Source organism: Carex rostrata, chromosome 26 (genome assembly GCF_964058835.1).
Source record: "Carex rostrata chromosome 26, lpCarRost1.2, whole genome shotgun sequence".
Classification (NCBI taxonomy): Eukaryota; Viridiplantae; Streptophyta; class Magnoliopsida; order Poales; family Cyperaceae; genus Carex; species Carex rostrata.
The window spans coordinates 6,979,092-6,992,144 of NC_135943.1; the positions used below are offsets into that span (position 1 = coordinate 6,979,092).

Sequence of the window (13,053 nt, forward strand, 5' to 3'; positions counted from 1 at the left end):
TCTACATTCAAAACATTATCCAAACTACATCAACATCTAAAAAAATTCACATTTAAACATCACCATCTAACAAAACAAACAACTAAAACAACAAAAGAAATAAACCATATCCTTTAGTGATAGACACTGATAACCTTCAGTATTGATTGGCTAGCGACCAAAGAAAATGAGACATCTTTTTTTTTCTTCTTTTTTTCTACTTGGGTTGCGTGTGGAGAAGGCAGGGTGCCGCTGTTAGTGTTGGTGTCCTAGACCCAGATCATATGTATGATATGTTTAATTTATTAGTGAATAATTTTATCATTTTGTACCTTGAGTATTCAGCAAGGTACATTAGTTGACCATATAAGATAAGTGTGGCGATTAGATGATGGCCATATTCTACAGGTTATATGATAAAGAGTTATCGATCTAATCACACATGTGCATACATGGAGATGTATGGCACTGGATAGACCCAAAAATGAAATATCATATGGATTGTGTTCTGTATCATTAATATTTCATTGTGTCTAGAATTCTTTGGTTGAGATATTTATTTTTCTTACATAAAGGATGTGTATTGTTGGTACTGTCCAACGCTCTCTTTAACCAGGAGTTATAAAGACAGTTACTGCAGTGCATATAACTTATGCGGAAGAACGATACGTATCAAGAAACCACTGTCCCTTATATGTTAATATAAGTGATGATATCTCTGGGCTCGTTGATAAAGTTTATATTATGTGCATCCAATATGATTATATGATAATCATATCATAATTAAACTTCAGGAAATCAAGAAAGAATAATTGGTAAGGATGACACATTCCTACCTTACGATTATTTGGATATCATGTGACAAGGAATTAACACAACAACATTTTTAATGTTACAGGGATCGCGATTTTGCATTGTGATTTTTCATCCACATCATTTGAGTAATCAATATACCATGGCTAGTTGTATCATTGATTTATGGAATTAAAATGTTTAATTCCATTTCCATAATGACAGAATTGTTAGTTTGTAATAATCTAGAAGTCAATAATACGATAAATTATCATAAAGCTTTATTCATGAATTGAATGTTTATTTATATATCATTTTGTTGCCTTGAGTATTATTGAATTTATGGATCATTTCGAGTTCATGACTGAAATTGTGAAACTCCATAATATAGATGATATATACTCTTAAAAGGTCACTGACCAATGTAATTAGCAGGAACACTAATTACCGCGATAAGGTTAGTATGTGGATTAAAAGATGGTTAAGTTTTACAAACCACCTGACACGAGATGTCATTTTAATCACATAGATACATGTTCTAGGAACATGGTATTTGACAGACCCCGAATGAAACATTAAATAGAATTGTGTTCGTGTCATTTATGTTTTCATTTAGTGTCACGTTCTACAGTATGAGGTATTTATCGTTCCCACTGAGAAATATGTATGTGTGATTGTTATCCACCGCTGTCCGTAAAAAGCAGTCATAACGGTAGCTTTTCCATATGTATAGCTTAACTGAGGAAGTGATAGTTTACCAAGAATACTATTTGTCCCTCGTATCTCTATACGAGCTATAGCATCACTGGGCCCCTTGATAGAGTAAGATTATCTGCTAGCGGTATAATTACAAGAGTAATTATATTTGATAATCTGCTCAAGATCAAGAAAATATTAAGTTAGCAAGGATGACACACATCTACCTTGAAACTGATCTGATAGCTGTGAGACAGAAGAACAGACACAAGTAAATTATTTATTGGATCGTGATATTGTACAGTACAGCATCATCTGTGTAATTGGATGGTCATGATGTGTTGCCAGATGTCACCCATGATTATAGAAGTTAAAACAGTTTTAACTCTATTTACCAACATAACACAGATCCTATTGGGTCACACCATATAGGAGTTAATCGGAGAATCTTATTGTGATTGATTATAAATTGGTTATGATCAATAGTAAGATGGTTATAATTAATTATACGTGTTATAATTAAATTATAAATGTTATGTAAAAATAATAAGCAAAAACATTGGTTAATTTATAAACGTGTGTGACACGTTGTATAAAAATTAACCGGTTAATTTATAAATATGCAGGACACGTTGTATAAATTACCGAAACAACAAACCGCAAGAAAAATATATATAATTATTCAGAATAATTATACGAATATTATTTGTATTCGGGCCGAGGGCATTCGGGTCTTTTCAGATTCGTCCTTATCCGCATGACATGTCATTGATCCTATCCAGATGACACGTCATCGATACCGAAACAAACAACCGCAAGAAAAATATATATAATTGTTCAGAATAATTATACGAACATTATTTGTGTTCGGGCCGAGGGCATTCGGGTCTTTTCAGATTCGTCCTTATCCACATGACACGTCATCGATCCTATCCAGATGACACGTCATCGATCTTATCCACATGACATGTCATCCTTATCCATTCAATGGCATATCTTGTAAATAGGCCGAACTTGGAGGGCATTTTGGTCTTTTGGCAACCGACCCTAAACCCTATAAATAGGGGTGGAGGGGTAGAGATAAAAAACTGCTAATTCACTTGTATCGTTTCGTGCAGAATCGAATCGGTATTTTCTCTCTTTCTCGGTTTCTCTCCCAAATAGTGTTTCGGTTGAGAAAAGAAAGTTATACGTAGTTGACATATAATCTTGCGGGTTGTTGTGGAGTATATTTACGGGATCGATGAATAGTGTTTTATCGAATTTCGCGGTATGTCAGTTTTGCATATTGATGAAACTGAGCAACCGAAAATTTGTGTTTACGGGTTTTCGTCTTTTTCCCGTGAATTGTATTTTTGCAGAATTCCGCAGTTTACGGTATTTCTGGCAGAAGAAATAAACCGCTCTCCGGTTAGTCCTGGTGGATAACCGATAGAGGCATCAGACGTCTGATGCTCCGTTCCGAGTCGATTCCTTCCCTGGTGAGGCTCTACTCGCTCGGTCTGCATTCCAACTGTGATTTGGAAACAAGGTATAAATATGTTATATTAATCTATTTAATTTGTAAGTAGATTAAAGTTTTAGAAATCAATCATGGAGTAGATTTGTAAAAGGATTAAATTGGGTTTTGATGCCAAAGGAATACTGAAGGTAGACTGCCTTGGAAAGTTTCCTGACATACCCAGTTTAATCCTGAGCTTAAGTTGGCCATAGAAATTTTTGTTCTACGGTCATTCCGCACCTTAAGCCTAAAAGGGGTTTTGGTTAGCACCGGGAAACCCCAACAAGAATCCCATAGGGTCACACCATATGAAAGATTAAAAGAAAATATATTAATAAAACATATGTGATATGTATATAATATGTGCTATGTTAATTATAAGAAGTTATAATTAATTTGTACAAATTATATGTTATTAATATATGAATAATTATATGATATGGAGATGTTATAAAATAATCCTAGTAATATTTAAAGTATGTGTGACATATTTTAAATGACTTTTGACACATGAGAGATGCATATAAATTAACATAGAATATTAAATTATATGTTGGCCTTTTAATATATGGGATTGTGGACTTACTTAAATATTAATATGATTAATATGTTTAAGCCCAAAGTCCAAATATATGCTAAAGAGAATTGAATAATGATGTCATAATTTAAGGGATATTTAAATATGTCATTAAATCTAATCAATCTCATTAAAGAGGAAAAAAATTTCTGGACATATTTTTTTAGGTAACTTTGAACTAGAATTTGAAAGGGCAAATACTAACCATTCTGGACGTATGACCTATGTAATATGTAGCCCTTAGAGCCTAGAATCCAATGGTGAAGGTTTCATGTCGTTTGAAGTTACCTAGAAAAAGATATACGAGTTTTAGTACCGAAAGGTCAGAAAATTATGTGAAATATATCTTGGCCGAAATTTGCTCTTTTCTCCTCTCTCTCTCCCATTTTTCTCTCATGTGTTGAGATCTAGAAATCCTCTAAGAAGTTTTCATAAATTAAGAAGAGGGTTAAACTAGGATTAAGGTTCTACTTGTTAATCTCTTATTAGCTTTAGAGATACAAGTATTTTCTTTAATATTTCGGTGGATACCTAAGGAGGCTCGTCATTTGAAGGGCTAAAGCACAACCACTATTGAAAGAGAAGGGGAATAAGAAGTTGCTAAGCAAGACAACCCTTCTTGATTTGATTTGGAGATCAAATCCAAGGTATTATGTTATTTCCTTCTTGATTAGACTAATTAAGATTGTTTCTTACACTAACAATAACTAGATCATTTGTTTTGAGTCGAATAAATTTTTTGTTTTATTTCATGCCATCTAAACATCAAAATTTTCAACCGCGGTGGTAGGAGTGCAAAGAGAGAGGAGAGCCGATGACTAGGGCAATTGCCGCCAACTGTCCTTAGTTCTCCTAACAATGGTGAATGAAGAAAAAGTGTCAATAGACAAGAGAGATGACGACTAGGGCTATTATCGTCAACTTTCTCTTCTCTCGATGGATAGGTGCTGGGATAGGGGGCAGGAACGAGTAGCACTTGCTGGCGGCTAGAATTTTTTGAAAAGAAAGCGAGGTGGACGAGAGTAGAAGAGGGTAGAGGAGGGAATGGAGAAGATAGAGAAAAAGAGAAAAGGGTTGTCGGTGCGGATCCCTGCTCCCCTCAAAGGGGACCGAGAGGCAAGGGCGAGGCTTGCTGGCGGAGAGATGAGAGGAAGGAGATGGAGTTAGGTTCTAGAGATGAAAATGGAGCGGATACGGAGCGGACAGTGGTAAATCCATATTCATATTTCTTTTTTATTTTCTGAATATGGCTACATATTGAATATTAGACAAATATGGATACAAATACAGATCGGATTAGATCGGATATTTATTAAAATAATATTAAAAAAACTTAGGTTCATGATATTTATCTAATTATAATAGTAAATTACATAATATTTAAATAATATATATATTAAAATATACAGTATATATCTATTATATGATAATTGAAACATAAAATCATATCAGTATTTATATCCATACAAATATTCAGTATTCATATCCATACGAACTTTCAAATTTTAAATATCCACATCTAACTTTTCGAATACATATATAATATTACCCATACAGTTTTTATTCCTAAGCAAGGACCTATCCCACGCTTATGCACTCGAACAATAAGCAAAACATAAAATGTATGATAAATTTAAAGGCGAAATAAATTAATTATCTCTCCATACTTTGCATATACTCCAACTAAATAAGAATAACTTTAGTCATCTTAGTTTAAAAACAGAAATTTAATTCTAAATTAAGTAGCAATCAAATAGTATATTACATTTCTTCTTCGTTGCATGTACATGTATTTATACGGTTATTCTTACTCTCATTTTTCGAGATTATGACATTCTCCGTATGAGAGATCGCAGATATCTTGTAAATATCAAAATAGTTAGATAATTTGACTTTCAACTTTAATTATCAAACAAAAAAAAAAAATTATAATATTTTAGCACAAAAATTCAACTTCTCAATCCCTTCATCCCCCCGTGGCCATGTCCTCCGGTCCTCCCTGAACCAGTCCGTTGTCACTTGTCACGACATTCCATTATAAAAACAACACACTGGACACTCCATTACTCAACAGCTGCTTGTTAGCCTCCGCTAATCCCCAAAATCGGAATCCGACCGAGTTCAGGTCAGCTCCAACCCCGGTTGAACTCATCTCCATTTTTAATAATGACTTTATTATCTACAGCACTCAGTACTCAGTAGCAGTATCGTCTAATATTTACGTTCTGGAAAGAAACAGAAGCACCTGTATATTTTTCAATGGAGAGGAAAAGGCCATCTTTTTGTTTGTTTGTTTAACTTTTATGGAATCTGGATCGCACCAAATTATCGAGCATCTAATAGACTAATGCACACCCTGTGACAATGGGTATGGTTTGCTGTGTCAGATGATCAGATATATAATATATTATTATATTGAAAAATACAGGGTCCTCTAAGTAAAGAAGATAAATAAATAAAATGTAGGGTCCCATCCCATGATCTCGACAGTCGACATGCGCATGGGACCCACTGGCTGATGCTGGCTCCATGCCTCCATATCCATTCCATTTTTTCAGTTAAAATAAGCGAACAGAGATGACAGGCTTAATTATCCGTTCTTCCATACTCTCATCTGGTCACCTTCTTTTGGTGTCGTACCGCCGTCTCCTATCGGCCCCCGCTCTCTCCACCGTCCGATCTAACATAACCAGCACGTTTATAAATCAGGGCCGCTCATAAAGCTCCCCGGCGATGTATTCATCGACAAAGCTCTCCCCTCTTCCCATTTTACCCCTGCTCTAATTTGAGAACAGATATATATTTAAGAAACAAAATGGTCCTTTCACTCTATTTCTCACCCGATTAGAAGCCTTGAATCCTTTCCTTTGATGTTCTCGCTAAGCCTCAAGCTTCTCCTCTTACTTCACATTCTGCCCCTGCTCAGATGTACCACAGCTACAGTGCCTTCGCACAAAGCCTAAGGGCAAAATCGGCATTCTCCTACTCCCTCCTCCCAACATCCACTTCTCCCTCAGATCAAGACTTTCTACAAAACCCCTATTACAACCCGAATCCGAACCACAGGCTTCCGCTTTTGAATGGTTACTTCTCAAGGCAATCCACTTTGCTTTACTGGGCACCTTCTAGAACCTTCCTTGCAGCTGCTGCCACATACCTCGCAACCACTCGCCGGTCTCAGGTGAAATTGTCCCATTGTACGGCCTCAACTTGCTCAAGTAGTTGCTGTGTCACTGTACGGGAGACCCGATGCAGCCATTCTCACTGCTTCTGCGATCAGACCAGGTATTGGTACTTATTGTCTGGTTTTCATTATCGATAGATCATAACTTACATGCTAAATTCTATTGTTAATGATATAGGCCATGTGCTTTTGATACACCAATCTGAAAGAAAGACATTTCTCTTGAATTGCTAGTATGCTTACCAATCTAATGTTAAATTCTGGTTTGGCAATGTCTGTCTCTGGTTTCCTGTCCAATCGGGTATATTTTAGTTTAATATTGGCGAAAATGCCTGATCTTTTTTACTGAACTGAAATTTCAGTTATAAGATTCTCGTTTTAGCTGAAATCAAATTTAGAATTAGGTACTAATATCAGCACACATTAGTAGATCCTAACATCTGCTGTTTCAGATGTTAAAAATTATGCTTTATCTTTAGATCAATTCTATCGTTCTATAATTCAGTGTAAATAATGTTTACAGTATTAGAGAAACAAGGAGTTGCAACAAAGGGAGGGGCCATAAGCTTCTAGAGAGGGAGGTCACTCAGGCTAGACAAGTCTGGAGGTGTAATGAAGATTACAAGTGTGAATGTGATCGATCGGAACTGATAGAGAGAGATGTAAGAAGAAGAGAGAAATCACATGAACCCAGGGTTTCTGATAATACTAGAATTGAGGAGCATTATGATTATCAGGAGATTGATAATTCTAGGCGAAGGGATGATAATTCTAGGAATTTCAATCGAAGGAGAAGAGATAACTGTGAATATGATTACGAGGATAACGGAAGGATAAGGCTTGACCAGAGGGGAAGAAGAGAGTCTGATAATAGGCTTTCTGATCGAAGGAGAAGAGCAGAATATGATTATGAGGATAATGAAAGGACAAGGCTTTCTGGTCAAAGGAGAAGAAGAGATGAGTATGATGATAAATTTAGGTTTTCTGATCGAAGGAGAAGAGCAGAATATGATGATTATCATGAGGTGGAGGACGTTAGAAATAGAGATGATAGAATTAGAGCTTCCGATCGAGCAAAAAAGGAAGAGTATGATTTTGAGGAGGTGGATAATTACAGAAGGAGAAGGACTGATCAAAAGGGAAACAATGTGTATAATGAGAGAGATAACAAAATAAAGGCATCAGATCGAAGGAGAAGAGATGAATCCTCCTATATTCATGGGGAAGATAAAGTAAGGGTTTCAGACCAGAGGAGAAGAGATGAATATTATGATTATGACAAGGAAGATAAAATAAGGGTTTCAGATCGGCAGAGGAGAGAGGATTACAATGAAAGGGATGACAAAATAAGGGTTTCAGATCGAAAGGAGGAAAACTATAATAATGTGGACGAAGATAAGGAAATGCAAAGAGAAGATCGAATTAGGGTTTCTGATCGTAGGGGAAGAGAAGTACAAGATGAAAGGGACAATGAACTTAGGGTTTCTGATCGAAGGAGAAGAGAGGCATATTATGATTATGATAATGAAGATAAAATTAGGGTTTATGATCGAAGGAGGAGAAATGAGTATGTTGATTATGATAATGAAGATAAAATTAGGGTTTCTGATCGAAGGAGAAGCGAAGAGTATTGTGACTTTGATGGTGAAGATAAACTAAGATTTTCTGATCGTCGTAGGAGTGATGGGTATTATGGTTATGACAACGAAGATAATATCAGGGTTTCTGATCGAAGGAGGAGAAATGTCTATTATGACATCAATGGTGAAGATACAGTCAGAGTTTCTGATCAAAGGAGAAAAGAGATTTATGATGAAAGGGACGATAGTCTCAGGGCCATGGATAAGAGGAGGAGAGATAAATATTATGATTATGATGATAGAATTAGAGTTTCAGATCGAAGAAGAAGAGATGAGGACCATGACTACGAGGAGGAAGACAAAATTCGAGTTTCTGATCAAAAAAGAAAAGAGGTCCTTAGTAAAAAGGACAATAAAATTAACATTTTAGATCATAGGAGCAGAGAGGAGGCTGATGACTATGACGAATTATTTGCAAATCTCCAGCAAAGGGGCAGTGCAACTATGTTTTCTGATCCAAAATTAGAGAGACAATCAAGATTTAAGGAGACTAGAGATGAAGCTTCAACCTCTCAGCTCAGACAGACTGAGGAGAGAGAAGGGAAATATAGAGACCAGAGAGATCAGATGAGCTCAAAGGAAGGATCACAGATTGTTAAAATTATATCCGAGGATGACTCTAGTTTGGTTTATAGAGAGAGAAAGAATGATGTAACCAAGCTTTTGGCAAGTGATGCGCAACTGAATTTCCAGGGCAAAACCAAAATTGGTATGCAGGAGCAACGGTCTGATTCCTCTACCTCAGTTCAAAGTCAAGTTGCAGTAGATAAGAACAAAAATAATACACTAAATGCATCAACTGTAAGTGAGGTGGAAACTGACGTGCAAAATCGAACTCATATTAGCACTGGTAGAAAGCAGATTGATGCATCTTCCTCAGTTCAGAATCAGGTTCAAATCCTGAGGGATAAGAAAAATATGAACAATGAACTTGCAGTATCTGAGACCGAACTAGATGTGCAAAACAGATCCAATGTTGATGTACAGAGAAAGATGGTCGATACCTCAAGTACAGTGCAGAATTTAAGTCAGGTTGCAAGGGATAAGAAGAATGTCCTAAATCAACTTACAGTGAATGAGGTGGAATCTGATTTGCAGAACAGAACCCATATTGAAGCTGAAAGGAGAAGAATTGATGCATCTACCTCAGCTCAGAATGTGACTCAAGTTGTGAGGGATAAGCACAATATTGGAAATCAACTCACATGGAGTGAGGTGGCATCAAGAGTACGGAACATGAGCCGGATTGAAGCTGAGAGGAGAAAGGTAGATTTGAATACTTCAGTTCAGAATGTAACTCAAGGTGCTAGTGAGAGACAGGAAGTAGTTGATCAGCTTGCAGTAAACGAGGTTGAATCAGATGTGCAAAACAGAAGCCGGACTGAAGCTGAGAGGAGAATGGTCGACACATCCAATGCAGTTCACAATGTGACTCAAGTTACAAAAGAAAATAACAGTGTTGTAAACCAACTTATGGTACACGAGACTGAGGTCAATGTGCTCAACAAAACTGATGTAAACCTTACTAGGGTTCATGTAAGTGATGCAAGTACCCTCACAGACAACTTGAGCACTGGAGCTGGTAGTGGAACCTCTACTTCCTTAAATCAAGCAACAGAAAGTAGCAGCGAAAGGGTTGGAAGTTCCAGTCTGGTAGCTGGGTCAACCTCTTTCAGTGGTAGTCTGGAGTCGGCCTCACATTTAGAGAAATCCTCTTCATACCATGTGGGTGGGTTCGTCGATTCAGTCCATGAAGAGCTACTAGGTGGGAATGAGAGAAAAGATCCATCTGACAACTTGTGGGACCGAAAGGGCTCAGGTTCACATGGGACCTCCCAAACAGCTGCAAGTGCAAGTACTGAAGCTGAAAATTCTGTAAGTCGGAGGCATGGGCGGTCGTTATGGGCCTTTGTTGCTGATATAATAAAATTAGGATTTTTGAAGGGTGAAGCAAAACATTTGAAATCTGCTAGGAGGAGTTCATCAAGTGACTCGAGAGGCACTGATGATTGGTTCTCAGGTCAAGAGGAGATGGACCTTGAAATTAAAAATGATGACGGAAAGAAGGATGAACAACCATTGATTGAACATTCATCAGAAGCGGGCCTGTCTGCATTGGTAAAAGTTCCAGAAGTGGATTTGTCAGTAACTGATGATGAGACAGTTATCCCTATTTTGCAAGAGAAGACTGTAGTAGAAGAAGCCAGAGACCATGAAAGCACTTCAATTATTGGTGAAACTGACAAATTTAGTAGCAGTACTACTTCTGGAGTACATGCAAGTGGAGTTGTGGGAACTACTCTTAGGTTGGGAGAAAGGATAGTAATGGAGGAGATACCAAAGATTGCAAAAAACATAGCAGAGCAAAGCAAGCAATATGGCATTGATTTACCAGCTGCTGGTGAAATTAATGCAAGTGCTGCTACAAGTGGTTCTTTGTCGGAAGCGCATATCAGTAGGGTTACAGAAAGTAGCGAAAAGGGAGAATCAAAGAGAGGGAAGCAATTAAAGAGAATAGTGCAGGTCCCAAAAAGTTCATTTGATGAGTGGGAGGAAGAACATTCTAGAGAGACAGAAACACCTGCCGTAGATTCTACTGGTGTAACTAGAACTGACATACTGGTAAGCAGAGTTACTGGAGTTCATAATGTAACCACTTCTCTTGGTACTGCCACCTTGGAATCACGACCAAGTGAAGTTACTGGGCATCCTAGTGCAAGTGCTTCTTCTACCAGCGGTACATCGCTCGTGGGTGCCAGTGGAGATACTGGAATTGAAGCAGCAGGGGGCTTGAAGAGAGAAAAACAACTAAAGAGAATTGCCCAAGTCCAAATCAAATCTACTAATGAATACGGGGAAACAAAAGTGGGAGAAAGCACAACTGCTGCTAGTGATTCTACTGCAATTATAGCTAAGTTACCGGAAAGTGGAGCTGTGCAGGAGCATGAAAGTGTAGACAAAGGTAGCAGAAAGCATCTGAGGAGGCTAAGCCAAACCCCAAAAGAATCATTTGAAGAATGGGAAGAGGCATATATTAGAGAGAAAGAAGTAAGGAGGCTGGATGAGTTTTTCATGAGAGAAGCTTTGGTCGAGGCACAACGGGCCTCTGAATCGTGGGAGGTACCAGTTGGAGCTGTACTGGTACGAAATGGAGAGGTCATCGCCCGTGGCTGTAATTTGTAAGTTGCATTTCTTCCATCTCAAAAATACATATTTTCTTTCGTTCTTTTTCTTTTATGTGGTGATTTAGAATTTAAGATGGTTTACCTGTTTGATAAAATCCCTATCTAAAAAGTATAGTGATCAGAACTGGGAGCATAAAAAAGGAACGCGTATAATTAGAAGTGCAATTTGGACATCCCCCATAGCCCAGTACAAGTATAGTGATCAGAGCATAAAAAAAGAGCATGTATTACTGGTAGTATATTTTAACACTACCACCAATGCAGTATGCCATACGCCACCACGACTGTGCTGGTAATTGTCACAACAGCATTACTATCTTAATCATCACAGTTTGGAATGGAAGTAGCAACTTGGGGACTGCAAATATCTAGCTCTGGCAGGGTATACAAGTAAAATTGTTTTGTATTTCTCTTTTTTATTTTGCAGAGTTGAGGAACTAAGGGATTCAACAGCGCATGCTGAAATGGTTTGTATACGTGAGGCATCTAACCTTCTTCACTCATGGCGCCTCTCGGTAGTTCTCCTTCTCTTCTAAAAAATGTTCAAACTTGTAAAAACTCTCGAGTATTTGTATTCCTGAAGTGGAATGATTGAAAAAAACAATAATTGAAATTGACAGGACACAACACTGTATGTGACGCTGGAGCCCTGCGCAATGTGTGCTGGTGCAATTCTTCAAGCCAGAATTGATACTGTTGTGTGGGGCGCTCCCAATAAACTTCTGGGTGCAGATGGGAGCTGGGTCAGGTACACTAACTTATTTTCTCTTTTTAAATAATTTATGATCCCGTTATACCCATTGGCTTCAATACTTGCGGAACTCCCTCCCCCTCTAAATGAGGGCCAATATACACAATTATACATGATGTTAAAATTGGCAATGCGATACCTGAAGTTTCTAATGTTCCTTTTTCAATGGATACTATCTCAATAAAGTGTGTTTATAACAGACTATTTCCTGGAGATACTGGGACCAGCAGTAGCTTGGAACCACCGGTGCAACAAACCGGGCCTGTGCACCCGTTCCATCCAAAAATAGTAATAAGGCGCGGTATACTTGAAGAAGAGTGTTCTGAGATAATGCAGCAATTCTTTAAACTGAGGAGAAAGAAAAAGAACACTAAACCTGAAACTTCAACTAGCCCTTTGTGTTTACCAGCTCATCCCCTCAAGTTCTTCTCTCGGTTCACTGGCATGTTTTGCATTTAGTTTTTTTTTTTTTTTTGTTGTGTGTGTACTTGTTAGGCTTTCTTGGTTTCCCTTACCAATAATCAATTACTTTGTTAGGCTTTCGGACGCTTTGTTTTATCAGGCTTCTAGATTTTATTTTGCGTGCGTATTTTCGGCTGAAGCATTTGTAAATTCAGCTGTGCTGACCGTTTTAAGGGTAAACTCTTGATGGATGGCTAAATTAAATAACGAGTTTTTTTCATCCAGTTGTAAATTTGTTGCATGTGAATAAAAATTCAAAATTTCAAGATATAATACAGCCGCTGAA

At 37.5% G+C, this 13,053-nt stretch overlaps 1 protein-coding gene across 2 annotated transcripts; it reads left to right on the top strand.

The window, feature by feature from the left end:
• Positions 1-6,349: 6,349 nt before the first annotated feature.
• Positions 6,350-12,987, top strand: TADA (tRNA arginine adenosine deaminase). 2 transcript variants are annotated; one of them, XM_078293115.1, is made up of 5 exons: positions 6,350-6,830; positions 7,259-11,548; positions 11,982-12,069; positions 12,175-12,302; positions 12,506-12,987. In XM_078293115.1, the coding sequence occupies exons 1-5, from the start codon at positions 6,472-6,474 to the stop codon at positions 12,762-12,764; spliced, it is 5,124 nt and encodes a 1,707-aa protein (XP_078149241.1). In that variant the 5' UTR covers positions 6,350-6,471; the 3' UTR covers positions 12,765-12,987. The 2 variants fall into 2 exon arrangements, with proteins under 2 accessions (XP_078149241.1, XP_078149240.1); XM_078293114.1 differs by having other exon boundaries at positions 6,358-6,830; positions 7,253-11,548.
• Positions 12,988-13,053: the final 66 nt, after the last annotated feature.

Bases quoted from the DNA above. Each gene is read 5' to 3' on its own strand.
- TADA (XM_078293114.1), top strand. From the start codon at position 6,472: ATGTACCACAGCTACAGTGCCTTCGCACAAAGCCTAAGGGCAAAATCG. The intron at 12,070-12,174 runs GTAGTTCTCCTT...TGAAATTGACAG, and splicing joins TTCACTCATGGCGCCTCTCG to GACACAACACTGTATGTGAC. The intron at 12,303-12,505 runs GTACACTAACTT...TGTTTATAACAG, and splicing joins GCAGATGGGAGCTGGGTCAG to ACTATTTCCTGGAGATACTG.